Source organism: Carassius gibelio, chromosome A9 (genome assembly GCF_023724105.1).
Source record: "Carassius gibelio isolate Cgi1373 ecotype wild population from Czech Republic chromosome A9, carGib1.2-hapl.c, whole genome shotgun sequence".
Taxonomy (NCBI): Eukaryota; Metazoa; Chordata; class Actinopteri; order Cypriniformes; family Cyprinidae; genus Carassius; species Carassius gibelio.
The window spans coordinates 24,687,436-24,712,647 of NC_068379.1; the positions used below are offsets into that span (position 1 = coordinate 24,687,436).

The 25,212-nt window shown below is 44.9% G+C and overlaps 4 protein-coding genes across 5 annotated transcripts in view; 2 read left to right on the plus strand and 2 right to left on the minus strand.

Annotated features, from left to right (window-relative positions):
* Window positions 1–497: 497 nt before the first annotated feature.
* Window positions 498–5,509, plus strand: gpr39 (G protein-coupled receptor 39). Its single transcript, XM_052606580.1, has 2 exons — window positions 498–1,756; window positions 2,664–5,509. The coding sequence occupies exons 1-2, from the start codon at window positions 985–987 to the stop codon at window positions 3,152–3,154; spliced, it is 1,263 nt and encodes a 420-aa protein (XP_052462540.1). The 5' UTR covers window positions 498–984; the 3' UTR covers window positions 3,155–5,509.
* Window positions 5,510–5,882: 373 nt separating this feature from the next.
* Window positions 5,883–8,841, minus strand: nmi (N-myc (and STAT) interactor). Its single transcript, XM_052606581.1, has 9 exons — window positions 8,692–8,841; window positions 8,517–8,576; window positions 8,282–8,440; window positions 8,087–8,203; window positions 7,053–7,209; window positions 6,877–6,983; window positions 6,604–6,790; window positions 6,414–6,517; window positions 5,883–6,341 (listed from the first exon to the last, which is right to left on the minus strand). The coding sequence occupies exons 1-9, from the start codon at window positions 8,719–8,721 to the stop codon at window positions 6,138–6,140; spliced, it is 1,125 nt and encodes a 374-aa protein (XP_052462541.1). The 5' UTR covers window positions 8,722–8,841; the 3' UTR covers window positions 5,883–6,137.
* A 220-nt stretch (window positions 8,842–9,061) lies between these two features.
* Window positions 9,062–19,918, plus strand: LOC128020047 (protein mono-ADP-ribosyltransferase PARP14). Of its 2 annotated transcripts, XM_052606577.1 has the most exons (26): window positions 9,062–9,233; window positions 9,319–9,479; window positions 9,731–9,776; window positions 9,858–10,016; window positions 10,230–10,466; window positions 10,737–10,973; window positions 11,395–13,442; window positions 13,523–13,589; window positions 13,692–13,796; window positions 13,886–13,948; window positions 14,026–14,202; window positions 14,279–14,442; window positions 14,528–14,558; window positions 14,673–14,777; window positions 14,920–14,982; window positions 15,112–15,288; window positions 15,361–15,533; window positions 15,656–15,773; window positions 15,860–15,979; window positions 16,078–16,140; window positions 16,386–16,565; window positions 16,649–16,828; window positions 16,910–17,545; window positions 18,154–18,308; window positions 18,615–18,789; window positions 18,862–19,918. In XM_052606577.1, the coding sequence occupies exons 1-26, from the start codon at window positions 9,062–9,064 to the stop codon at window positions 19,155–19,157; spliced, it is 6,108 nt and encodes a 2,035-aa protein (XP_052462537.1). In that variant the 3' UTR covers window positions 19,158–19,918. The 2 variants fall into 2 exon arrangements, with proteins under 2 accessions (XP_052462537.1, XP_052462538.1); XM_052606578.1 differs by lacking the exon at window positions 18,615–18,789 and having other exon boundaries at window positions 18,825–19,918.
* Window positions 19,919–19,999: 81 nt separating this feature from the next.
* The window catches only part of LOC128020048 (UBX domain-containing protein 4), a 6,080-nt gene continuing 867 nt past the window's right edge, over window positions 20,000–25,212 (minus strand). Inside the window, exons 4-13 of the mRNA XM_052606579.1 lie at window positions 25,057–25,175; window positions 24,747–24,810; window positions 24,503–24,581; window positions 24,206–24,260; window positions 23,965–24,129; window positions 23,694–23,809; window positions 22,547–22,649; window positions 22,322–22,453; window positions 21,873–22,078; window positions 20,000–20,790 (exon numbers count right to left, since the gene is read on the minus strand). Coding sequence (XP_052462539.1) covers window positions 20,652–20,790; window positions 21,873–22,078; window positions 22,322–22,453; window positions 22,547–22,649; window positions 23,694–23,809; window positions 23,965–24,129; window positions 24,206–24,260; window positions 24,503–24,581; window positions 24,747–24,810; window positions 25,057–25,175 — 1,178 coding nt within the window. The 3' untranslated portion in view covers window positions 20,000–20,651. The remainder of the gene's footprint in view (window positions 20,791–21,872; window positions 22,079–22,321; window positions 22,454–22,546; window positions 22,650–23,693; window positions 23,810–23,964; window positions 24,130–24,205; window positions 24,261–24,502; window positions 24,582–24,746; window positions 24,811–25,056; window positions 25,176–25,212) is intronic.

Genomic DNA, 25,212 nt, shown 5'->3' on the forward strand with positions numbered 1-25,212 from the left:
AATTCATTCATTTTGATCTGTATGTTCTTCAGTCCAGAACCCATTTCAGTAGCTCTGCGTCGACAGAACGGAGCGGATGTGGGTCGCTTGGTCCAGAAACACTGGGAATATGACTGAAATAAAAGCTATGTTCGAGCAGGGGGTTAGTGCTCACACGTGACCAGTTATCTGTGTTTTACAGCGCTTGTGTTTATCTGACTTTGTGCAACAATAACAGACATAAAGCAATTACACAAACTCACATTAACTGCTGTATGAATCGATGAGCAGTTAGATGAGTAGAGATTTAACAGTCTGGATGTGTAGATCATAGTTTTACACCCAGATCCAGCCGCCCGTGATCTGAACCTGTGACTGGACCGATGAAGGAGATCTCTGTGAGGATAAACGCTGGGAATATCCTCATCACAACAATTAACAGACATTAATAGCCACAATTATTATTTGGACGGAACAACCTTTTCCTTTTCCTGAACTTTTTTTTTTGTGTTCAAAGACAGACACTCACACAAGTTTGGAGCAACATGAGGGAGAGTAAATGCTGACAGAATGATCATTTTCTCTGTGAAACACACTGAAGTATGTACTGTGACTGTGACTTGTGTAAACACACACAGCGCTCGAGGATCAGGACACACCCTCGTGTCGTAAAGCATCATGTGACTAATAGTTCCCGCTCAAATAGCGAGGCGAGGCTCAGATCACGGCAGTGTCTCGCACCGTCTCCGAGTTCATTTCTCAAACTCTAATCATTAACGGACAGAGCTTTAACACGAGCGGAGGAAGAGACGAGGCTAAAGCACAGACGAACACCACCGAGCCCAGGTGAGACGCTCCGATTTTCATCATGAAGGATTCATGGCCTTTCTGTTTCAAGTCAAACGCTGTGATTCTGTGCTTTGTGGGTTTGATGATTAACAGTGCTGATAACGGAGCAGATAAGCAGAACTAAAGTCAATACGTCCACACAGAGAGACTGTCATCATGGAGGAGAACAAGGAAGTGCAAAGAGACTGGAAAAAACTGGAGCCGAGTCTGGATGTGAAGATCTTCCTCACGGTGCTGTACTGCCTCATCCTCGTCCTGGGGATCCTGGGAAACAGCGTCACCATCCACGTGGCCCAGGTGCTCCAGCGGAAGGGATACCTGCAGAAGAGCGTGACGGATCACATGTTGAGTCTGGCCTGCTCTGATCTGCTGGTGCTGTTGATCGGGATGCCCGTGGAGCTCTACAGTGCCATCTGGTTCCCCTTCTCGTCCTCCTCCGGAGACGCCGCCTGCAGGATCTACAGCTTCCTGTTCGAGGCCTGCAGCTACGCCACCATCCTCAACGTGGCCTCGCTGAGCTTCGAGCGCTACCTGGCCATCTGTCACCCGTTCCGCTATAAAGCTCTGTCCGGCAGCCGCACCACGAAGCTGCTTCTGTCCGCGTGGATCTGCTCGGTGCTCGTGGCTCTGCCGCTGCTCGTGGCCACAGGGACCGAGGGGTACGTCCCCGAGGGCCGCCGGACACCGGTGCAGAACCTGACCTTCTGCACCAACCTGAGCCAGCACTGGGTCATGTACCGCACCAGCATCTTCACCGCGTTCACGCTCTATCTGCTCGTCCTGGGCGCCGTGGCCTTCATGTGCAGATCCATGATCGCTGTTCTCCGGGCCCCGATGGGACCCAACGAATCTGATGCCAACGGAGCTGGACCCAAACACGAGAACGCACGGCTGAAAGCGTCACGCAAACAGACCATCCTCTTCCTCGGTAAGACACCATTCATGATCTCATGTCCTTATCTCTCAGGTCTCGGCCTGAACACGGCACGACACGATTCCTGTTCACCTTTACCCTGACCCAGCCTTACACAAATATCCACTGAACCCTCCTAAACATGTTCTCTCTCTCAGTCACGTGATCTCACACATGAACACAGCCTCGTCCTCAGCCTCAAACAGCTCATTGTTAAACTAGGCTCTGAAAGAAAAACTACTGATTTGCTTCTGCAGTCTAACTAATGAATAAGAGTAATTGCACACATCAGTAAATGCTCATGTAAACAGGTGAAAGATATAGATTTAAAGAAACACTGATTTTGTACCAAATGTCTTCTGGGTTCTCTCTAAATACCAAGGATTTGAGGAAAAACGTTTATGTGATTTGTGTTTTTTATAGAGACTTGTATGAAAACAGTAAGGATCAGACAGAAGTACTGCAGAGAGCATGACCACGTCACAATATGCATTACATACATGATCCACGATCCACATCTGTGCGGTCTGTGTAGAAACAGAACCACAGTGGAACGAGACAGAAGTACATCATAAAGCCTCATTATTTTCAGTATGGTGTGAGTTTTAGGATCAAATATAACAATAATTCATGTATTAAGTGATTCTGTGTTATATAATTCAGAATAAATCAGGTCAGTGATCCACTAACCAGTTAAACCAGTTAGCTGCAAAGTGTGCGTACAGGTGAAAACTCAAACTGGTTAGTCCCTATTCAAGAGTTGCATAAAATACTTTTCGGGGATAAAAAGGAAACCTTGTATAAAATGCAAACATGCTTAGATACTGTATGTGTCCTTGTGCATCCTGATGTTGACAGAGCTCCTCTATGTGTGTGTGTGTGTCTCTGTGTGTCTCTGTGTGTGTGTGTGTGTTCTCATCAGTGCTGATCGTCTGCGCTCTGCTCGTGTGCTGGATGCCCAATCAGATCCGCAGGCTGATGACGGCGGCGGTGCCCAAGTCTGCGTGGACCGTGAGTTACCTGCGCAGCTACGTGAAGCTCAATCCGGTGGCCGACAGCTTCTTCTACCTGAGCTCGGTGCTGAACCCGCTGCTGTATAACCTGTCCTCGCGCCAGTTTCGCTCGGCGTTCCTGCAGACGCTCCTGTGCCGTCTGTCACTGCAGCACATCAACAGAAGGACGCTGGAGAGCAGCCTGGCCTCCAAGAGCTCCAGAAACACCACTCGACCCCTGCTGCGCCGGTCACTAGACCGCATACGGACGCTTACCAGCGACAGATCGACTCCTCCACCATCAGGAGAGAGACAAAACCCTCCGAACCCCACTGACAGACCACCACACGCAGACCCGCTGACCTCTGACCCACAGGAGGACGAGATAAACCAACCTACTGCACTGCCTAACACTAACTGATGAACAAACCAGCTGGAGAAGACTATAGACCACTGTAGACCACCGTAGACCACCTTAGACCACCGTAGACCACCGTAGACCACCGTAGACCACCTTAGACCACCGTAGACCACCTTAGACCACCGTAGACCACCGTAGACCACCGTAGACCACTGTAGACCACCGTAGACCACTGTAGACCACGGCAGAGTATTTAAGTCCTACATATTAACTCAAGGGTCCTGCAGAAGGGAATCTGTGCTAAATCTGTTTGTGTCAACATCAATGACCGTTGGACATTTACTGTATTTTAATAAAAACACTATTTATAGAAACCCTGTGAAGAAAAAAACTGAGCAAAACATAAATCAAAATACGACAAGACAACAAGAATCACATTCAGAGCCAAACTGAGAGTTTGCAATGCAGGACATGAGGCTCATCAAAGTCTGAAATAAGAGCCCAATGAAACCAGAACAAGCTCAGGATTACAATACAGGCCACATTAAACCAGTTCTGTGCTCAGACTAATGTTTTATTACCATCACCTATAACCTTCACTAGTGACTGTCCTGAGCTGTCACTCATGTCACAAAAACACACAAAAATATCGATAAGTGACACCATGATCAGCAGTGCAGCGATTGGCTGGCAGCAAGACAGCAACGTAATGACATCATGTAGTTAGAAAAAGACACCTGACGAAAAACTTTTTTTCCAGACAAATTTCTGGACTTTTATAAAGAAACAGCTAAGCGAACAAAACAACATAAATGTTATAATAAATAAATGAAATGTGGACTGTTTTTTTTATTATTTTTTTTTACATGATTCCCAATCATTTATATTCACAACTTGTAATGTTTGTACAGGCTTTACATTTTTAGTGTAGTAATTAATTTATATTTCAAATTAAATGTTATATTTGAACAGATCTGTTACATAACAGCATTAATTAAAGTCTCTTAAGGTTAAAGGTCAAGATCGCAGGTTCGCGAATCATTTGAGTCAGTTCGGGAATCGCAAATCATTTGAATCGGTTCGGGAGTTCGTAGCGGGTTCGCGAATCATTTGAGTCAGTTCGGGAGTTCAAAACGGGTTCGCGAATCATTTGAGTCAGTTCGGGAGTTCAAAACGGGTTCGCGAATCATTTTATGTCAGTTTAGGGATCGCGAATCATTTTAATCAGTTCGGGAGTTCGTAGCTGGTTTGCGAATCATTTGATTCAATTTAGGAGTTCAAAGCGGGTTCGCGAATCATTTGACTCTTTTTCGGGATCGCGAATCATTTGAATCAATTCGGGAGTTCGTAGTGGGATCGCGAATAATTTGAGTCAGTTCGGGAGTTCAAAGTGGGTTCGCGAATCATTTGAGTCAGTTCGGGAATCGCAAATCATTTGAATCAGTTCGGGAGTTCGTAGCGGGTTCGCGAATCATTTGAGCCAGAGGATCCCAAATCATTTGAATCAGTTCGGGAGTTCGTAGCGGGTTTGCGAATCATTTGATTCAATTTGGGAGTTCAAAGTGGGTTCGCGAATCACTTGAGTCAGTTCGGGAATCGCGAATAATTTGAGTCAGTTCGGGGTTCGCGAATCATAGCTGTATATGGATAGGCATTTTTAACTAATTTAGTAGCTAGTTTTAATTAAGTTTTTAGGTGTGATATGTGAACTCGTATTTTTTTGTCTTAATGATGTGCCTTTTAACAGTATCAAGTATATTCAAAAACTAAACAAATCATGCCTAAAAAGTGCACGCATCTAGGCTAATGTAAAGTTACATGATGAAGTCATACTAGTGCGTGTGGCGCGTGTGCATTTTGAGTGCGTTCTTTCACTGCATTATTCGGTTTATTCAAATGCATTTATGAATGCATCTGAATGATCACAAAATTCAAGAAATGGGGGTTAGAAAATGTATATATGTATATCATTTTATGTAGTTAATCAATATCACATGAAGAGTGCCATTTCAGTTTTTCTCCAAAAATTCACATGATTAAAATGTGAAATTAAGTTACTACAAACAATAATTTAATTACAAATACAAAATGTTGCAGAATAATGTAATATATGAATGAATAATAGCCTAAAGAACCTTTGTGCCAAAAGGGTTCTTTCTTGTCATTATAGAAACGTTTTAGCATAAAAGGTTCTTTTGGAGTTGAGTAAAGAACCCTATGGTTCTATATATAAAGACTATAAAGAGTGTGTTGTCATAACGTTCACCTTGGAGATTGAAAATGTTTCTTTTAACACCCCAGGAGCCCAAATTCAGACCCAGAACCTTTAACACTTTCTATTGTATTTTTATTCTACTTAATCTATTTACTTTCTTTTTTATGTATATTTAAAAAAATAAAATAAAACAAAGCAGACACTAGTTTTCTATTTTTTTTTCTATTCTACTTGTTTTACTTTGTGTGTGTTTGTGTAATACATATATATACCTTGATACGTGTACTGCATTACGCTAACGTATCCCGTAATCACAGGTGACCACAGATCAAGATTCATGACAGAATAAATCTCTGGATGCTGATTTCTTATGTTCAGCATAAACTCCACATGACATGACAAGCAGAAACTAACCCTGCTGTCTTCAGATCAGAATATGATCTGATCAGTCTTTTATCTGTAGACATTAAGTTCATGTATTACACTCATAATTCACCACTGATTGACTTACTTTAGCATTAGTGATGTTACATTAATACTCCTACATCTAGTGGTTAAACTGATGGTTAAAGATAACATTACAATAATGTTTTTATTTTAATATAACTTTTGTACATCAACACATCTTCATCAGGCTGATGATCTGGGCAGAAAATCTACTTCATCTGTTTCAATTATAATTCAATTATAATAGTTAATTCATATTGTTACAGAAGATAGTAAGAAGATATGGTTATTATAATCTGGAGGAAAAACAGAAAAAAGCATGTAAATATGATGAAGCATCACTGATCTGAAGCAAACCCTGGCTTTTGTTGCATTCATATCTCAAGCTTCGTTTTCTTTGCCGTCCTCGCTGAAGAAAGCCGTCAGCTGCGCTCCATCAGAAACGTATTTGATGTGCTCCACCTCTCCTCCGTAGTTGCTGGGCTTCTGGAAGTGTATCTCCAGATGATCCTGAAGATCTTCTTCATCCATCAGCGCCTGGATTCCCCCGAGCAGCACGGTGCGATGCGGTGTCCCCGAGTACGTCTACAACATCACAGCGAACACCATCAAACACACGTCCTTCTGCACCAAACAGATTGTGACACAGAGACACACCTGAAACTTCCTGAGCTGATACTCGTACAGAGGAAGAACATCGACCACCACATCGCTGCCGGTGTCCACACAAAACTTCCCTCTGTGAACCAGATTCTCTGCGACTGAACGAGGAAGCAGGAGAGCCACGATCAGACACGGAGCACACACACATTATGAGCGTGGAGCATGAACGGTGATGCAGACACACCTCCGGTGCTGAGGAAAGTGACGCGGCCCGAGCCCGTATCCCTGTGGTACTCCAGCTTCTCCACTTCCCCTCCTCCTCGACTCACTCTGGAGAACGACAGCTCCAGCCGGTCTCTCATTCGCTCCTCAGGTAAAGTGGGCGGGGCGTTACAGAACCTGATGCTCTTCTTCGACACCTGGATATGAACCTGAACGAACAGAAGTAACTATTAACAGCAGCTCACATCAACAGAAAACTCGTTATCCTGGACACAGTAAAGAAGAAAACTTCTACCTCAAACTTCACGGAGGGATCCAGAGATAAAGCGTACGGCTTCACATCCATCTTGGCTTTGTCACAGGCCACCGAGCACTTGGCCAGTCGGAGGATCTGCTCAGCCACTGAAAGACACAGAAACACAGTAAAACCAGACAAACACACACATCTTCAGAGGTGCCCTAGGTCCATACCCTTCTCCTCCTCGAAGGTGATGAGCGCCTGGCCTCCCTTCAGCAGGAACGAAGGTGTTTGTGTGACGGTGAACACAGACTCCACCTGATCTTCAGCCTCGTCTCTCTCCTGCACACGAGCAAACTTCACCGCTTTCACTGGGATTCTGGCTTCAATCTGCATTTCAGAGATCATGAGGAGAGAGTTATTATATAGATATATATTATATAGAATCTTAAATTTAATGGACAGAACAGAACAAGAATGACAAATATGTAGTTCAAAAATTATATATAAAACTATAGATAAAACAACAGAAAATAACATATATTGCATGAATGTAAATATAAATAAAAACATATTGTCCTAACTAAATGAGATATGGACCTTAAATGTGTTTTGAGACATCACTATTCTAATTTATGCAATTTGCCTAAAAGGTAAACATATATTTTAGAATGTTTATAGAAAAATATTGCTAAGCCTTATTTTTTTTTATTGCAGTAACGAGCATATCTTAGAGTTTCCTTCAGATCTATCTGTTACACACACAGTGCTGAGAGGAGCACGAGAGGTCAGAGGTCATCACCTGAACAGAGCTTATACTGTCATTGATAATGTTTGTTTGGGCGCTGCACGCTGCTTTTACAGAAGACCTTTTAAAATAACCAGTGTCACTTATGTTTGGTTGACTGCATTTTATTCTGATGATGAATGTCTGAGAACTAATGTTTGTGAGTGTGTGTGTGTGTGTGTGTGTGTGTGATCAGATGGATTACATCATAGAAACAGATAAATAAGCGATACAATACATTAAGAGTGTCACAAAAATGAGCATAGTTGCACAGGTTGTTTTTTCTTTTCTTTTGTTAATTTGTTAATCATATTATAAATACGTTTTAAATAAATTAACACATCCTCCATGTCCCTTATATGATTATTTGACTACTTGTAAACTTTGATCAGTGAGTGACTAGTGTGGTCTGGTAATGTATTGTAGAAGTCAACATAAGTGCACAGATTGTGATATTGTGATAGTCAAACACAGGTCAACCTTGAACTTGCGTCGCAGAGAGTCACTTTCGTCTCTCTTGAGCTGAAGCTTCTTCTGAAGATCATGAAGCTCTCTCTTCAGATCCAGCTGGACTCGATCCAGACTCTTCCTCTCCTCCTGAAACAAAGGATGAACACAGTCCTGAACATCTGATTATCTCTCAGTGGTTAGTCTGACTCTGATCAGGACATCCACCTGCACTTCTAGAAGATCTCCATTAAAGCGCTCAGCATCTCTGTCTTCTGACTCCATGAAGCTCTGAAGCTCTGCCTCGGCTCTTTTCTTCTCCGTCTCTGCTTCAGCTTTCTCCAGCAGCAGTCTGGATCTCTCATTGTCTGCAGACTCGATGAGATCCTGTGTGAACATCTCTCATGATTAATGTGGTTCTAGGAGACGGATTGAAGAGTCTGTAGTGTTTGTGGTGTTTAACCTTGTATTTCTTCAGCTCCGCTTCAGCTTCACTCATCCTGCCCTCATCCGGGTTCACCAGCTGCTCGTTCACAACACGATTCAAGTTACGTTTTTCACCAAAACATGATCATATGTAAAACAGATTGCACAAGGAGATCTCAAAAGTGTGTGCAGTTGTCGATATAAACACGTACCTCGCCGTTGACCTGTTTCTCAGCAGACATGATTCTCCCGAGATCGAAAGTATCTGAAGTAAATGTGAACTTGAGGTAAAATCCGAATCAAGCCTCCAAACACCTCGAGTGACGGACGCACAGATATTTTCACTTATTTCCCTCTTAACTTCCTGAATCTGCCCGAACTGAACTGAACTGGTATTGATCAGAAGTCACATGAACAGTCCTGAAGCAAAAGTGAAAGCTCGGAGAGGAGACGAGTCCGTCACCAGCAAGCGATATATTAATATGAGCCTATATTAATATTATATGATTAATATGTCTCTCTACGGGGGTCGATAAGGTGACAGTCTCTCATGTCACAGTTCTGTCGGTTCGACTCTGAAACATGGAAGAGAAGAGTCTGGTTCTCGAGGGACTTCCGGCTGATTTCGACCGTGTCCGATCCAAACTCGAGCTTTATTTCAGAAACAAGAGAAGATCTGGAGGAGAGATCGTGCAGATCCGAGAACATCTCGAGGACAAACAAAAGGCGCTTCTGGTTTATATGAGGGACGATGGTGAGATATAAAGCAACACTGACACACAACATTTAATAAATGACCTGATTCAAAGAGTTTTACAGGAAATCCCTCTGTTCTCCAGATCTGAAGAAGGTGCTCGACAAAACTGTCCATAAAGTTAATCTGAAACCTCATGGATCAGTGGAACTGACCGTGAAACTCCCAGAAGACCCTGTGGTCAAGAAGCCCAAACCAGCAGTGCTGCCCAAACCCCCCCGGTCACCGGCCGCTCCTGACCCACAGGTCACTCCTGACCATTAGATTACACTACACCTTTCCTGATTCTGCTCTCTGTAGAAAGAACCAGTTGCATGAACAGATAAACTATGTTAAAACTGTCTAAAGAACTAGTTAACCAAGTGGTAATCAATCTAACGAACAATTAGAAGATCTTTAAAGACTAATCTTGTTTATGCACCCAGCACAAAAAATATGAACTTTATAGAAATATTAGTGATTTAATGTCTTGTTTACTTCCTCCTCACGGCACAAAGGTCTCTCCCGAGAGGAAGCCTGCTCCAGCAATTACACATCATAAAGGTGGGACTGTAATGCTTTTTACTCCTAGTGTTTAAAATAAATGACTGATTATCCATGTGTATATATTTGTTCATTACACAGAAGATGAGGAGGCTTCTGAGCTCCCGGATCTCCTCATTAGCACCTCTGGATCGGTGGAGAAGGAGACCCTTCAGATGTATTTTGAGCAGTTCACAGAACAGTTTGAGCTAGCGAAGCACGGGAATAACAGCTGGATCCTGACGCTCTGCTGTCAGTCAGGTATTAGCCCCGAGAGATTGTTTTCTACTTACATCACGATGTGACGTGAAAGAAACTGGTTTTACATTTCTATTTCTGTGCATCACTTCCACATGACTCAGGCCAAAGAAACTATCATTAGAAACTAGCACTCAAACCACGATTAAATCATCCAACTTTAATCCATCTGTGAGATCAGATATAGCAGAATTAACAGCGTTGACCTTTTCTCAGATCTAGAGGAGATTTTGGGCCAGAAAGAGCATGAGTTTGGTATAAGTTTAGCGGTGTATAGAGGAGGAGGTGTGGGAGAGCAGCTGGACCCGCGGCGCTTCATCTTGACCGGCTTCGATGGAGACACAGACTGCAGGATGATCTCACTCTTCATCGGCAGCTGTAGCAGGACAACAGAGCACACCTGGGAGACGCTCGACGAGGACAGGATAGTAGTCTCCTTCAGACACGATATCGGTGCGTTTCTGTCTTCTCATCGCTCTCTGCCCGAGAACAGCCTCCGTTTCTGAGACCCCTGCTTACACACGGCTTACAGTTCTCTGTCTTCTGAGTCTGCTGCTTCTGTGCACCTTTATATTTTCTGTTCTTTATCGATCTATATAGACTAATCAAATCCTCTATATATGTGAGAATGAATGCTACAAGAACCTGATCAGACTGCTGTGGTCAACACACTGAGGAAGACGCACACACTCATCAATCATTTCCTTCCTGTTTCATCATCAGATGTGAGGTCGTTTTTAAGGAAGTGCACCTCGAAGCAGCTGCAGGGTCGAGACATCGGAGTGACCCGTGTGGAGCGGACGGACTCGGTCCTGGTCCAGGGAGACTTGGAGAAGCTCTCTGAAGATGTTCTCACACTTTACTTCAGTAACAAGAAGAGGAGCAGAGGAGGAGACGTCCAGTCCTGCATCTGGATCAACAGAAGAAAGAGTGCGGTCATCACCTTCGCAAACTGTGACGGTGGGATTATTTGCAAAGATTACATGTTCATTTAGATCTAAAAAGCAGTCATGTGAATATTGTATAAGTGTTAATAATAACACCGTGCAATGGTAACTTCCTGTTGTCTTCTGGTCATTTTGACCCGGAGAGGAATCTCACATTGTGTTATACTATCACTTTATCTTGGATTCAGTCATCTAGTATGAGTACTGTTTCTTTAACAAATGTTTTTAGTCATTTTCACTGATCTGTGTGAACAAAGTGTGTTTTTAGTACATTGCTGTTGTGTAAATGTACCCTAAATCCAAAATTTAAAAAGACAAGTAATTTTTGACTGGAAACACCAAATTAGGCAAATAATTTTTCACACAGCACAAGGGCTAAAATATAAAGAACGAACCTAATGTTGAGAATGCACCTGTCGTTCCTGTTGTGATAGATGCACATGCAGTGGTGGAACAAACACACAATGTTTGCGGCACAGAAGTTCACGCTTCACTCTTCTACTCAAGTTTACAAAAGGCTCTAACTGGAGAAAAACCAGCCCTAACTGATCAAATATCCACAAAAGTGAAGGTTCCTGTCAGTGAAGAGCTGCTCCGTTTCTTTGAAACCAGCGAGCGATGCAGAAAACTGCTGGAGAGTGACGCCAAACGCTTTCATGCCAAAGTGCTCGTTGACCGCTCCACCGCAGAACATGAACTGATTCTGGAGATGGACGTCAAGAAAGAGTCGCTGGCTGCGCTGCAGATCGCTCCCACGTGGAAGTCCACGACACTGAGGGAAATCCAGTCCTTTCTGAGCAGATATGACACCGCAGAGCTGACGGCGGAGAAGGACGTCTGGACCAGATCTGAGAACATCTGTAACGGTCTCGTCACGCTTAACACTGCGCTCTTCTACAGCCAGATCAACTCTAAAGCTGTGATTACTGGAGAGAAAGAGGAGGTGAAGGTCCTGTCAGACAAGATCAGGACAGTCCTGGAGAACACTGCTGCTGCGGTGGAAGCAGAAAGAAACAGCACCCAGGTGGACATCCAGCTAGACTGCAGAGAGACGTGTGATCTCATAAAAGAGCGAGTGGAGTCCAGGTTAGGACAGGTGAGTTTCTCACACGATGAGAAGCAGCACATCATCTCTCTCAGAGGTCTGAAGGATCAGGTAGATCCAGTGGAGATGATCATCAAGCAAACGCAGAAGAACATCATCACACACCAGCTAAAGCTTTCCTCACATCTCACTCACTTTCTCAAGTCTCTGGATCTTAAAAAGTTCGAGCGAGACTATTTTCTCCCAAGCCACATTCCAGCTAGACTTTTAAAGCGACAGGATTTTTTTGTGATCTTAGTTGAGAAGGAGAACCAGAAGAGAGCTGAAGACAGAATAAGTGAGATTCTCCAAGAGCAGGTTCTACAGCTTTCTCCCAATCAGACCGGTGAAACCTGGACACACTTTCTCAGGAATCTTCAAGATGAAATAGAATTGCTCCAGAAAGCTCACGATATCAGGATCACTAAATCAAATAATGAGGTTATAATATGTGGGTTTTCCAGTGCGGTGGCAGATGTTACAGGAAAAGTGAAGACATATCTAGACAACAAGGAACCAACGACTGAGAACGTCGCTCTGAAATCTGTGCGAGAGGCTGAATTTGTGGAGTCCTGTCTGAATCTGTGTGAGCTCCCAGACCTGAAGCGCTTCGGCGTGACGGTACTCGCTCACAGAACATCAGACGCCCCGTGTCTGAGAGTCACAGCACCTAAAGACAAGCTCAGAGACGCTGTGTGTGTCGTACAGCAGCAGATCTCATCCATCCTTCTGCAGAGCCATACATACGGCAAAGCAGGAGAAGCAAAGGTCCTGGAGAAACTTGAAGCCAGTGTGAAGACCAAAGCTAAGGAGATGCAGTGCAGTCTGTATTTATCACAAGAGCATGTGGTCAAATCTGTTCCTCCGAAGAACTTCACACACAAAATAGATAACTTCATGACCCTGAACATCACAGAGGGAGACCTGCACCATTACACCGCCGACGCTTTGACCTGTCCGATGAATACCAGTCTAGCGTTCAATAACCCTGTGGCTCAGTGCTTTGTCCAGTTCGGAGGAGACACGATTAGGGAGGTGTGTAGAGCTCAGCAGAAGCACCAGCCTGGAGACGTGGTGCTCAGTGATGCTGGGAAGCTCAGCGCCGGGACACTCATCTACGCCGTGTTTCCTCAGAAAGGACAGAAGCTGGACTCTCACTATCTTCAGTCAGCCGTGTATAACAGCCTCCTGAAAGCTGAAGGGGAAGGATGCTCCTCGATTGCACTCCCAGCTGTTGGGTGTGGAAGCTTCGGGTTCTCCGTCAAAGAGAGTTGTGTGGCGCTCCGAGCCGCTGTTCTTCAGTTCCATCAGATCTCTCCTAAAAACATCAGACACATCAGTGTAGTGGATTCAGACCAGAGGACCGTTGAGGAGTACAACGCTCTGATCCAGGAACTAGTATGATCCCTCCTATGCTAACATTTATGAAAAGTGTTTAGCATGTTTTATTAATCATCACCTGTTTAATTTATTAACAGGGATTTCCTGACACTACAGTGGTTCCCCTACCATCCTTGAAGCTTAAACACAGATCAGACACGAGAGGTACTGTATATACCTGCGGTTGTGATTCACTACTGCTGGACATCATGTGTCCTAAACCGCATCTGAAGAGAGCTTCTGTACTTCTCTGTTCACATGAATCAGTGCTGATCAATGGTGTGCCCATATGCCTGAAACAGGGCGACATCACCAGAGAGACGGTGGATGTCATTGTGAATTCATCCAATAAAAGTTTAGATCTTGACACCGGTAAGAGTTTCTTCATCAATACTTTAATGTTTCATGCTAAAGGTACCTGAGAGATCTGGGTTATTATATTTACTGTAACTTCTCTACAGGTGTCTCTGGTGCCATCTTAAAAGCTGCTGGTCAATCTGTTGCTGACGAATGTAAAAAGCAAGGTATCTCGGACTCTTTCTGTCAATGCTTGTCTTCTGAAGGGAGTGTGGAGTGATCTGATGCACATCTGCTTGTGTAGCTCCTCTGAAGGCCGGCGCAGCAGTGCTGACGGGTCCTGGAGCGCTTCAGTGTAAGTACATCGCTCAGATGGTTGGGCCGGAGAGCACCACAGACATCACATCATCTCTAGAAAAGGTTCTGAACCTCTGCGAAGACAAAACAGCCACAACTCTGGCCATTCCTGCCATTGGAACAGGCATGACAGCAAACACATTCTCTGTTATTTAACTGAGGAAATCTCAAGCTCTGAGCAATGATCTTGTTTTCTGCAGGACGCGGTGGCTTTCCTCCGAAGGAATCGATCAAAGCCATCCTCTCAGCAATCGAGAAACATCTGAAGCAGCCGAACTCATCCTGCCTCCGGAGCATCTCTATAGTGGCTTTTGAACAGAAGACCTTCGATGACTTTCGTGACCATTTTAAAGTGTGGAATAAGGTTAATACTGATGGGATAACTAAATAATATTGTCCAGATTTCTTTTTTTTATTGCTTTAATTTTCTAACATTTGTTTTTCCTCAGCCTGCATTCGGCAAGATGCCAGAAAATCAAGGTTCTGACAACTCTGCATTTCCTCAAATAAATATGCTCTAGATTTTTAAAATACAGAATAAACCTATTTTCATGTAATAGTTGATATATATAATATCTTTCTCATGTCCTGTAGTCAAAATTGGAAGTGTCAGAATCGAGGTGAAGAAAGGTGACATCACTAATGAAACGGTCCGAGGGATCGTAAACACCACCAACAGGGACATGAGTCTGAGAGGAGGTGTGTTGAGACTTAATATAACTCAAAACACACAATCCAGACACTTTTATATCAGCACATGAATTAGCAGTGCACTGCACATGTCTCCTTGAGCAAACACACGCAGTAATGTCATCAGCTCAGAAGTGTGTTTGTTCTTCAGGAGTGTCTGGTGCCATATTTAAAGCAGCTGGAGCATCTGTGGAGCAGGAGTGCCAAAAGCACGGTGAGAAGGTCACATGCCAGATAATTCAACCTTTTTAATAATCAACTTCCTGAGCAGGAGCAATCTGTTTATCCACACCTGTGACTGGGCCATAGAAATAAATGTTTTTCCTTAAATCCCCCTCTGAAGGAGCTCTGCAGAATGACATCGCGGCCGTGACCAGCGGCGGAAACCTGCTCTGTGACTTCATCCTTCACATGGTCGGCCCACACTCGGCGGAGGAGGCGAGATCCCGCGTGAAGAACGTTCTGGAGCGCTGTGAGGAGAAGCAGATCACCACGGTCTCCTTCCCTGCCGTGGGCACCGGTACGGACGATGGTCTTCACCGTGGCGTGTGCTGGTCATGCTGTGTCTCACTCGTGTGATGCTCTGTTAAAGGTGGAGGAGGCGTTCAGGGGACGGACGCGATCGCTGCAATGCTGCAGGGCTTTGAAGATCATCTGTCTCTAAACATCTCGACTGTGATCAAGCTCATCTATATTGTGATCAACCGGGACAACGTCCTACAAGAGTTTCAGAACGGTCTCAAAACATGGATTACGAATACACAGGTAGAGCTGCCAGGTGCTGAACCGTAACCCACTGGATCGGTCTATTATTATTGAAGGATAGTTCTGTGATTTATTCAATATCGAATGTAAATGCTTTTGCACTTTGACATCAACACATTTAGGAGATTGAAGATGATGATGATGATGATGATGATGATGATGATGATGGAGATGATGAGAGGGAGGATTACAGCTCAACAGAAGAAAGCTCCTCATCTGAACAAGAAGCGGATGCCAGCGGTAATGCAGTGTTTGATCACCTGTTAAAGATAGATAGAGGTGTTATAAGTGTGCCAAATTTGCTTAAAATGTTTACATTTGACCAGCAAACCCAGTGGAGGTGATGATGGGCTCGATTAAAGTCAAGGTGTTCAGTGGAGACATCACTAAAGAGACTGTGGAGGCTATAGTTAACAGCACAACCACGAGCCTAGATCTGAACACGGGTGAGTTTGTTTCTGATGTCGCTCCGAATCTGATGAACGCTTACTTTCCAGACATACAACACATGAAACAGGGATTTAGTGTATGTCCTTATGTGCAGGTGTATCAGGAGCCATTCTCAAAGCATCAGGACAAACAGTGGTGAACGAGTGCAAATCAAAAGGTACACTCTTCCGCTTCAGTCAATGGTCATGAATATCCTGGTCCTGGAGACCAATGTCCTGCAGAGTTTAGCTCCAACTAGTCACGTAATACCCAGAAGTTTCTAGTAATCCTGAAGACCTTGGATGACCGAGGTTCAGCTGGATTTAATCAGGGTTACAGAAATATTCTGCAGGACACTGATCCTCCAGAGCAGGATTAGACACTCCTGTCCTAATAATAATCCTCATTCTCTCCTGATTAAAGCGCCTCAGCCTGCCGACGGCCTGATCCTGACCAAAGCTGGAAATCTTTCAGATATCAAACACATCATCCATATGGTTGGGCAGACCAATGAGAGAGGCATCAGCAGCTCCATGTACAAGGTTCTGAGGATGTGTGAAGAAAATAAGATTCAGTCGGTTTCATTCCCAGCTCTTGGAACAGGTGAGTCTGTCCATTCAGAAATACAGATGAGCAAAGCCAAGCAAAGATATCTGGATGATCCTAAACTGCTGAATGTTCTTCAGGAGCAGGAAACTTAGCTGCTGCCGGAGTTGCCAATGCAATGACAGAAGCTCTGACCAACTTTATGAAGGACTCACCAAAACACCTGAAGCGCGTCCACATCGTGATCTTCCAAGCGAAGCTGCTGCCAGACTTTCAGCAAGCGGTCAAGAAGTGCAAGAAGATTTCTCCAAATGCTTCTGGTATGTTTCAGTGCATGAACACACAGTGTGAAGAAAGAGCTGGAACTAATCTGGTTAATTTACCTTGTGTTTCCTGAACAGCGCGTCTGGTCAAACCCCTCCAGAAACCGGTGATCCCTGTGCCGACACAGAGACCAGCTGTTTGTCTAGCCAAAGAAACCGCCGCTGTATTGTTCCCGGTTATGGCTGTAGATGTTTACGGGACGTCCCCTACAAACCTCGGCAAGGTCAAGAAGCTCCTGGATGAGCTGGTCAAGGAGGAGTGCATTAGTAAAGACGTCCAGTCGAGCCACATCACAGATCTTCCTGAGACGGACAAGAAGGCCATTGTGGCCCTCAGCCGAGCCAATCAAGTCAGCATTCTGGTGACCAGCTGGGATACGTTAACGGTATCAGGGAAGAGAGACGATGTCTTAGATGCAGTGCTGAAGATAAATGGCTTCCTCCAGGCAGTGCGAGACCGAGAGATGCGTGAAGGTGAGGTGAAGCGTCTGCGGGAGACGCTGTGTTGGGAAGTGGCCAGAGGAGATCGCTGGGAGTCGCTGGAGCCCGGCATCAGCTACGACATGGAGCTGGCCTTCCACCGCAAGCAGAAGAGCTTCCAGTACCAGGAGAAGAGCGAGACCTACACCGTGGACTTCAACAAGATGGAGGTCACAAACAGCAAGCTGGAGTCCTGCAGGATCAAGAGGACTCTGATGGGAGACTCTGATACGGGTACGAGCGGCACTGACCACAGTCTACCAGAACAACCGATGCAAACACTTTCACCAGAATCTGAAGCATCAGAGTGTGAAGTACAACATGTGTCCCAAAGATAGCTAAGATAAAACAAAAAAACACAATATACAGGTCAAACTTCTGCTAAACTGACCTTGTAAACTCTGAAGAGTCCAGGGCTTGTCTTTGCTGTTAAACACTATAGTCTTCCTCATCTGACTAGCACATGATTTCCAGATGTATGTTTTAAACACCAGTGCGGCATCTGTGGGAATCGTCTGAAGATATATTTTGGTTATGAGTTCTGTACTAGACTAAGACTTGTCATGGCACTTGTATACTGTTGTTATTCTTTGTTGATCTGGGGTGCATTTCCCAAAACCATAGTTGCTAACCTGTTAGCAGCTTAGTTGGTTGGCAATGGGAAACTGCATTGCAACCAACAAAGTTACTATGGTTTTGGGAAACGCACCCGATTGTTTCTATTGTTCTCATTTGTAAGTCGCTTTGGATGAAAGCATCTGCTAAATGATTAAATGTAAATTTAAATATATATATGATAGCAGAAACTGTTCTTTCTGTAACTTTCCTTGTTTGATTCACAGCAATCATTCATCCTCCTACAACATGGACCAAAATGGATGGACGAGATTTAGAAATAATCACATTACAGTCAGATTCAGCAGAGTACAAGAACATAGAAACAGCCTTCCTGACATCCAGCAATCATCCTGATGTGAAGCCCGTCCAGGTTCAACAGGTAAAGTGTCTCCTGACATCAGACATCACTACACAAGCATCAGTAATACGACTTATCTCACAGAATGCACAAACTGATCAAAAACAGTCTACATTGTGAAGAAGTCGCTTTGGATAAAAGCATCTGCCAAATGCATGAGAAAACTGGGAACTTGATTTTCTCCATAATGCCAGCTAAAGAAGAAGGTCGTTTCTGAGTTTTACGTTTTGGGAAAACATGCACTGGTGAATTGCTGATGTGTTAATAAATTAAGAGTTGATTTAGATTTAAGGCCTGTCTTTATTAACATCTGAAGTGGTTTCTCAGATCGACAGGATTCAGAGTCAGTCGCAGTGGCAGAGATACTGTGTGCTGAAACAGGCCGTGGATAAAAAATACCCCAAACAGACAAACGAGCGCCAGCTTTATCACGGAACGACCAAAGACATATGCCAGAAAATCAACAAGAACGGCTTCAACCGCAGCTTCTGTGGGAGAAACGGTACGTCACGTTTGACCTGTAACTGTTTCTTGCAGCTTCACGATACTGACCTTGACGTGTTGTGTTGTGAAGCTGTGGTTCATGGTGAAGGCACCTACTTCGCTAGAGAGGCCTGGTACTCCTGCCACGACCTGTACTCCAACCCAGATGACCAACAGCTGAAGTACATCTACCGAGCGCGAGTGGTGACGGGCTCGCTGTGTAAGAGCAGAGGTGGGATGAAGGAGCCGGATCCGATCAACCCTGCTGACCCACGGGCCGGACTGCACGACTGCGCCGTGGATGACCTAAAGAACCCGTTCATCTTCGTGGTGTTCTGTGACGCGGGAGCGTATCCAGAGTACCTCATCACCTTCAAATCCACATAGACCTCCAGCAAACCCTACAAGTGCACATCTACCCTGACTCGTGACAGAGATTATAGGAGAGAGTTTTACACACATAACATTCTTCAGTAGGGTTGTCAATCAAAAAAATCACTTAATTAATAACATGATTATTGCATAGATTAATATCAGCCAAGGAAAACTCCCAAAAAAGGAGAAATTCAAAGACATCAAAGGGATTGTTTTCCCAAAAAATTAAACTTGTCTGCATTTACTCACCCTCGTGTAGTTACACAACACTTGCTTGTCTCCACTGACTTCTATAGTGATTTGTTTTAAGCATCTGTTTAGTTATCAACGGTCTTCAAGATCTCTTCTCTTGTGTTTGACAGAAGAAAGAAACTCACACAGGTTTGGATCAATAGGAGGAAGAGTAAATGATGACAGAATTTTCATATTTGGGTCAACTCTCTCTTTAATGTGACACATAAACAGACAACACACGTCTTTAGAAGTGAATATAATCATGTGATTGACCACCAGCCAATCAGTGACCTCTGATCCTCTCATCCGTCTGCTGGAAGCCTTTTACATGCCACATGCTTTTTTTAAATGTGTTTCCCGTTACTAAAAGGGAAACAAATCATAACTCTCATGTTTTTACTGCATTATATTTGTTAATCATTCATTAGACAGCCCTACCGGAGAAAGAGCTGCACTTCATTCCGCCGTGTTTTAAACTTTTGATACAGTTTGCTTTTCTCTGAAACTTTATAATGACAATAAACACATTTGTAAACTGCCTTGATTGACTTCTCTGTGAGACGAGCATCATAAAACAGAATTCAAAGTAACCAAAGGGAAAAATCACACAGTAAAGGAAAGAGAACCCAAAATACTTCTCCCTTTAATATGAATTACAAACCATGATCATACTGAGTACAACAGATAGTAGTAAGCGGGTGTATTTTTGCAAATGATTGTGATTTGGTTAATACATTAAATGTGCCATACATTTATACATTAACGAAGACACATAGACAGTTCTAGATTAAAAGCACAAAATCAAGAGAAGAATGACTTCAGTCAAAGCGTTTCATTGAAAATCATATTTTATTCTTTATTCTATCGTTAAAGGATCAAGTAGCATCTGTGCTCAAACTAGTAGAAAGACATTCTATTGCCGAGGCAGTTGATGATGCTGTGGGGTCAAAACCACCAAATAAAATGTCACAAACGGTCAGATATTCACAACAAACCGCATCCACAGCGGTGGTTACTGTATTAAGTCAATCCAGGCAATAACAGATGCAACTAACGCATCAAACGCGTCTAAGCCTCGGATCGGATTCTCCAGCCTGGAGTCATCCTGGTCGAAGTGTTGGGCACGCAGAGCATCTCTGTTAAAGTGAGTTAGGTTAACCTGATCTGATTTACCCATGCGGGATGGAGCCAGAGGGAAGGGGAATGGAAAGCCCTAAATGATAACCCCACCGTTAAGACCGATACACACTCAAACCAAAGAGGCTCGCTGCACTACATCTGCTGTGTGGAGTTGCCGTTCCAGGTGTTGTTGTCGTCCTCGCTGTCTTCTTGAGTCCGTAGACGGTATATTTTACCTTCTTTCTTGAAGTCCTCAGGCCTCTTCTCAAGAACTCTCTTACGAACCGAATCTCTGGAGTGGAAAACAGCAAAACGAGAAGAATTGAGCAGAAATTCATCTGTTTCTCACTGACACACAATAACCTGACACCAATCAGTGCGGTAACATGAAGTTTGGGAGGCTGCAGTGAAGTTACAGTGAGGTCATGGTAGAGAAACGGGGGAGTAACAGTGTAGTAACAGTGGGGTCACGGGGGAGTAACAGGGGGGGTCACGGGGGAGTAACAGGGGGGGTCACGGGGGAGTAACAGGGGGGGTCACGGGGGAGTAACAGTGGGGTCACGGGGGAGTAACAGGGGGGGTCACGGGGGAGTAACAGGGGGGGTCACGGGGGAGTAACAGGGGGGGTCACGAGGGAGTAACAGTGGGGTCACGGGGGAGTAACAGGGGGGGTCACGGGGGAGTAACAGTGGGGTCACGGGGGAGTAACAGGGGGGGTCACGGGGGAGTAACAGTGGGGTCACGGGGTAGTAACAGGGGGTCACGGGGGAGTAACAGTGGGGTCACGGGGGAGTAACAGTGGGGTCACAGGGGAGTAACGGGGGAGTAACAGTGGGGTCACGGGGGAGTAACAGTGGGGTCACGGGGGAGTAACAGTGGGGTCACGGGGGAGTAACAGTGGAGTAACAGTGAGGTCACAGGGAGTAACAGTGGGGTCACGGGGGAGTAACAGTGGGGTCACGGGGGAGTAACAGTGGGGTCACAGTGGAGTAACAGTGGGGTCACGGGGGAGTAACAGTGGGGTCCCGGGGGAGTAACAGTGGGGTCACGGTGGAGTAACAGTGGGGTCCCGGGGGAGTAACAGTGGGGTCACGGGGGAGTAACAGTGGGGTCCCGGGGGAGTAACAGTGGGGTCCCGGGGGAGTAACAGTGGAGTAACAGTGAGGTCATGGTAGAGAAACGGGGGAGTAACAGTGGAGTCACGGGGGAGTAACAGTGGGGTCACGGGGGAGTAACAGTGGGGTCACGGGGGAGTAACAGTGGGGTAACAGTGGGGTCACGGGGGAGTAACAGTGGAGTAACAGTGAGGTCACAGGGAGTAACAGTGGGGTCACGGGGGAGTAACAGTCGGTTAAAGTGAGGCCACAGATGCACCTCTTTGGTTCTGCGGCAGCGCTGGAGCCGTTCTCGTTTGTCACGTGTTGGTTCTGGGCGGCGGCAGGTGGAGGAGCGCTGCTGAACAGGAAGCCACTGATGAACCTCCAGACGGCCAGCAGCGGGTACAGCAGTGACCCCAGCATGGCCCAGACCCCTCCGCCCGCAGACGAGTGCACCACAGTGTTGGACGGGTGGCTGGACTGCTGCAGGGGACCAATCACAGGAGAGCATTCATGTGACCAAAACTAAACAAATCTGAACACTCCTTTGCATTACATGCATTTGTTTGTTTTTTTGTTTGATTTTGTTGACATGTTAAAGGTTTATTTAGAGGAGATTTTGGACATCTCTTTTTATCCCTAGTGTGTTAAAGAAAACATTAGTTATTTTTTTAATGTTGACAGTCTGAACTGGTGTGTGTGTGTGTGTGTGTGTGTGTGTCTCACAGGAAGCAGCACGATGGAGGCGCTGGGGGCCAGATCCAGCTCCAGCAGTGATTTCTCCAGATCTTCAGCTGTAAACTCTCTCCGGGGGAACATGGTGGCCAGAGAGAACTGACCGTATCGGTTCCCAACCTCCTGCATGAAGACACAAAGATTCATGAGAGTCACATGATGGTGTAGAGCTTTAGACAACTGCTAGACATGAATCCTATCCTCCTGGACACCCACCTGAGCAGCAAACTGTCGGGCCTCCAGCAGACGCGTCTCTGATGGGAACTGGTTCGTGAAGGACGAGCCGTCAGGCAGACGGAACTGAATCCTGGCCACCGCACTGAAAAACATGGTCAAGAAGACTAGCTCACATCCTGCTAATCACTCAGTGCAGAAACCTTTTACTATTTACAACGCTGTTTTGTAATGTAATTTATGCAGATTTATTTTAAATCAGTGTGTAGAATTACTTATTAGGGACGCAGAGAAAGAAGAAGAAAAAAAAACCCACTGTAGCTCTTTTGACAGGATCGGTCCAGAATTTTCATTTCAACACATCTAAGATTTGTTGTCTGATTTTAATAATAATAATTCCTATTCGTTCATATATACATTTTCATACATGAATTGCAGTTCAAAGTGCTTCACATGATAAAATAGAAGGAAGCATTAAAACATTATAAAACACTATAATATCAATACAAATCATACTCAGAAGCAACTTTCTTCACTAGCCTTGAAGGAGTAGAACTCTGGAACCACATTGGTATTTTTATATTTATAGATTTCATACATATATGCTTCGAAGTTATTATCAATCCAGTTATTAATCAGTATTTAACCTCTAATGTTTTAGTTGATTGAATAAAGTTATGATTTATCAAATACTAGTAGTAGAGCTAGAAAGTATGATGTTATTGGAGTGTTTATCCTGTCCCTGTGTTAAACTTCTGTTCGCTCCTCTCAGGTTCACGGGGTCACAGAGGTCACAGGGGTCACAGGGGTCACAGAACAGTAAATCTGTTTCTATGTCTGTATGTTAAAGAATAAAGCTTCGCTCCTCTTCTTTCTCGGAGAAGTTACACTCATGTTCTGTGTTTTGGGAACAGAACCTGATAAGAGTAAGAGTCTAGCTCCTCAACCTTGAAGTAGATCTTTCTCTGTGTGAGAGTGTGTGTGTGTGTGTGTGTGTGATAATGATAATGAACGTGGATTTGTGCAGCTAGTCAGTTAACAAAATCATCACAATTAAAAGATCCAAAGCCTTTAACTACTTCAGTCTGTGTGCATTTACTGTAATACACAAGTTTGACAATTTGAGTTGAATAACGAAGTTGTCATCAGTCTAGTGTATTGAGAAGCAGCTGCAGATGGAGTGTGTCACCTTCTCTCTCGCTGCGCCGCGTCTCTCGTGTTCTCGCGCGTCTGCTGCGCTGCTAATCGAGCCGCCGCCGTGTCCTGCTGGTTCTGAGCGTAACGGGCCGCTCGGTCAGCACGGTCCTGCAGACGAAACACACATCAACTGACCGCTAACACACTAACTCCTGAACATGTTTCTGATGAAGTGAGCGTCTCTGAGAGCACTGGAGGTCGTGCGGAGCAGCGTACAGCTCTGATGTTCTCAGTATAACGCTCTCTCAGTGTGTGAGGAGTACCAGAGCGATCTGCTGCTTGACTCGCTCTCGAGCCGCTCGCTCCTCGGCCTTCTCTCGATTCCTCTCCTCCAGAAGACGCTTGGTTTTCTCCTCCTCCTGCTGACGCTTGAAGTCCAGCATCTCCTTCCCCATCTTACGCCTCTCCATCTCCTTCTTCAGCTCGTTCTGTTCACACCAGAGCAGAATCACATCACACACACTCATCTCTCATCCTCTAGAGGACATGATGATCAGACAGTACCTCTTCTTCTGCTTTCTTCTTCTGCTCGCGTCTCTCCTCCAGCTTCTTCGTTATCCTACAAAAGAGGAATGTACGTTACTCACAAAAACTACTGCTGAAGTTTCCTCTGTAGTTTTGTACAAACATCTAAAGATTGTTCAATCAGGACATATTTACTGGAGAAGCACAAGGACTGAAGACAAAACCATCAAAATTAGGGTCAGAAAAATAGACTGGTTTCGCTTTAAATTAAGTTGCTTTTTCTGACTCCAATTTTGAGACATTAAATTTGAGGCATTTTTCAGAAAACAGACTCACCTCTCCACCCTGTCATCCAGCAGCTGCGGAGTCTCGTGGCCTGACGCTCGCTCTTCCTCCAGCGACACAGACAGGGATTCTGGGAACAGAGGAGTACAGCCAGTGCTCAGTGAAATACACACATCTAAATCTCTCTCTCTCGTATGCTAACGACTCCTGAAGCAGAGCGTCAGTGCACATCAGGACTGAAACTACACACAGATCAGTGTCCCCTGAACCACACACACGAGCAGAGCATCCTCACCTTCAGATCCGTGAGCCTCCGTCTGATCCGCTCTCTCTGCGTCTTCAATCTGCTGCGTGTGCATCTGTGTGTGTGTGTGTGTGTGTGTGTGTGTGTGAGAGGTTAACATGTTCAGTGAAGCGTTTCAGCAACAGAATATTAGCATAAACTAAATTAACTTTAAAAAGACTGCAATCAAAAATGCAAGAATTGTGTGTAACTCGTGTATTTAAAAACATGAAGCGAGCTGACACGCATGTGTGTATGAGACTGGCGTGTTCTGATCCTCCTGTCAAACTAATGAGGAGAGTCAGATGGGGTCAGAGTTCACCTGTGTGACCCTGAGGATCCTGCGCTGGAGCTCGTCCTCCGTCACGCTGCCTGCGATCACCTCCAGAGGAACGCCGTTCTCTCCGATGAAGAAGCTGGACGGGATACACACCACGGGATCTGGAGCTCAGAGTTAAGAGAGATGACACTTCTAACA

Bases quoted from the DNA above. Each gene is read 5' to 3' on its own strand.
- gpr39 (XM_052606580.1), top strand. From the start codon at position 985: ATGGAGGAGAACAAGGAAGTGCAAAGAGACTGGAAAAAACTGGAGCCG. The intron at 1,757-2,663 runs GTAAGACACCAT...TGTTCTCATCAG, and splicing joins ACAGACCATCCTCTTCCTCG to TGCTGATCGTCTGCGCTCTG.
- nmi (XM_052606581.1), bottom strand. From the start codon at position 8,721: ATGTCTGCTGAGAAACAGGTCAACGGCGAG. The intron at 6,984-7,052 runs GTATGGACCTAG...TGTGTCTTTCAG, and splicing joins CACCTTCGAGGAGGAGAAGG to TGGCTGAGCAGATCCTCCGA. The intron at 6,791-6,876 runs GTAGAAGTTTTC...CTGTTCGTTCAG, and splicing joins ATCCCTCCGTGAAGTTTGAG to GTTCATATCCAGGTGTCGAA.
- LOC128020047 (XM_052606577.1), top strand. From the start codon at position 9,062: ATGGAAGAGAAGAGTCTGGTTCTCGAGGGACTTCCGGCTGATTTCGAC. The intron at 14,203-14,278 runs GCATGACAGCAA...TGTTTTCTGCAG, and splicing joins CATTCCTGCCATTGGAACAG to GACGCGGTGGCTTTCCTCCG. The intron at 16,566-16,648 runs GTGAGTCTGTCC...AATGTTCTTCAG, and splicing joins ATTCCCAGCTCTTGGAACAG to GAGCAGGAAACTTAGCTGCT.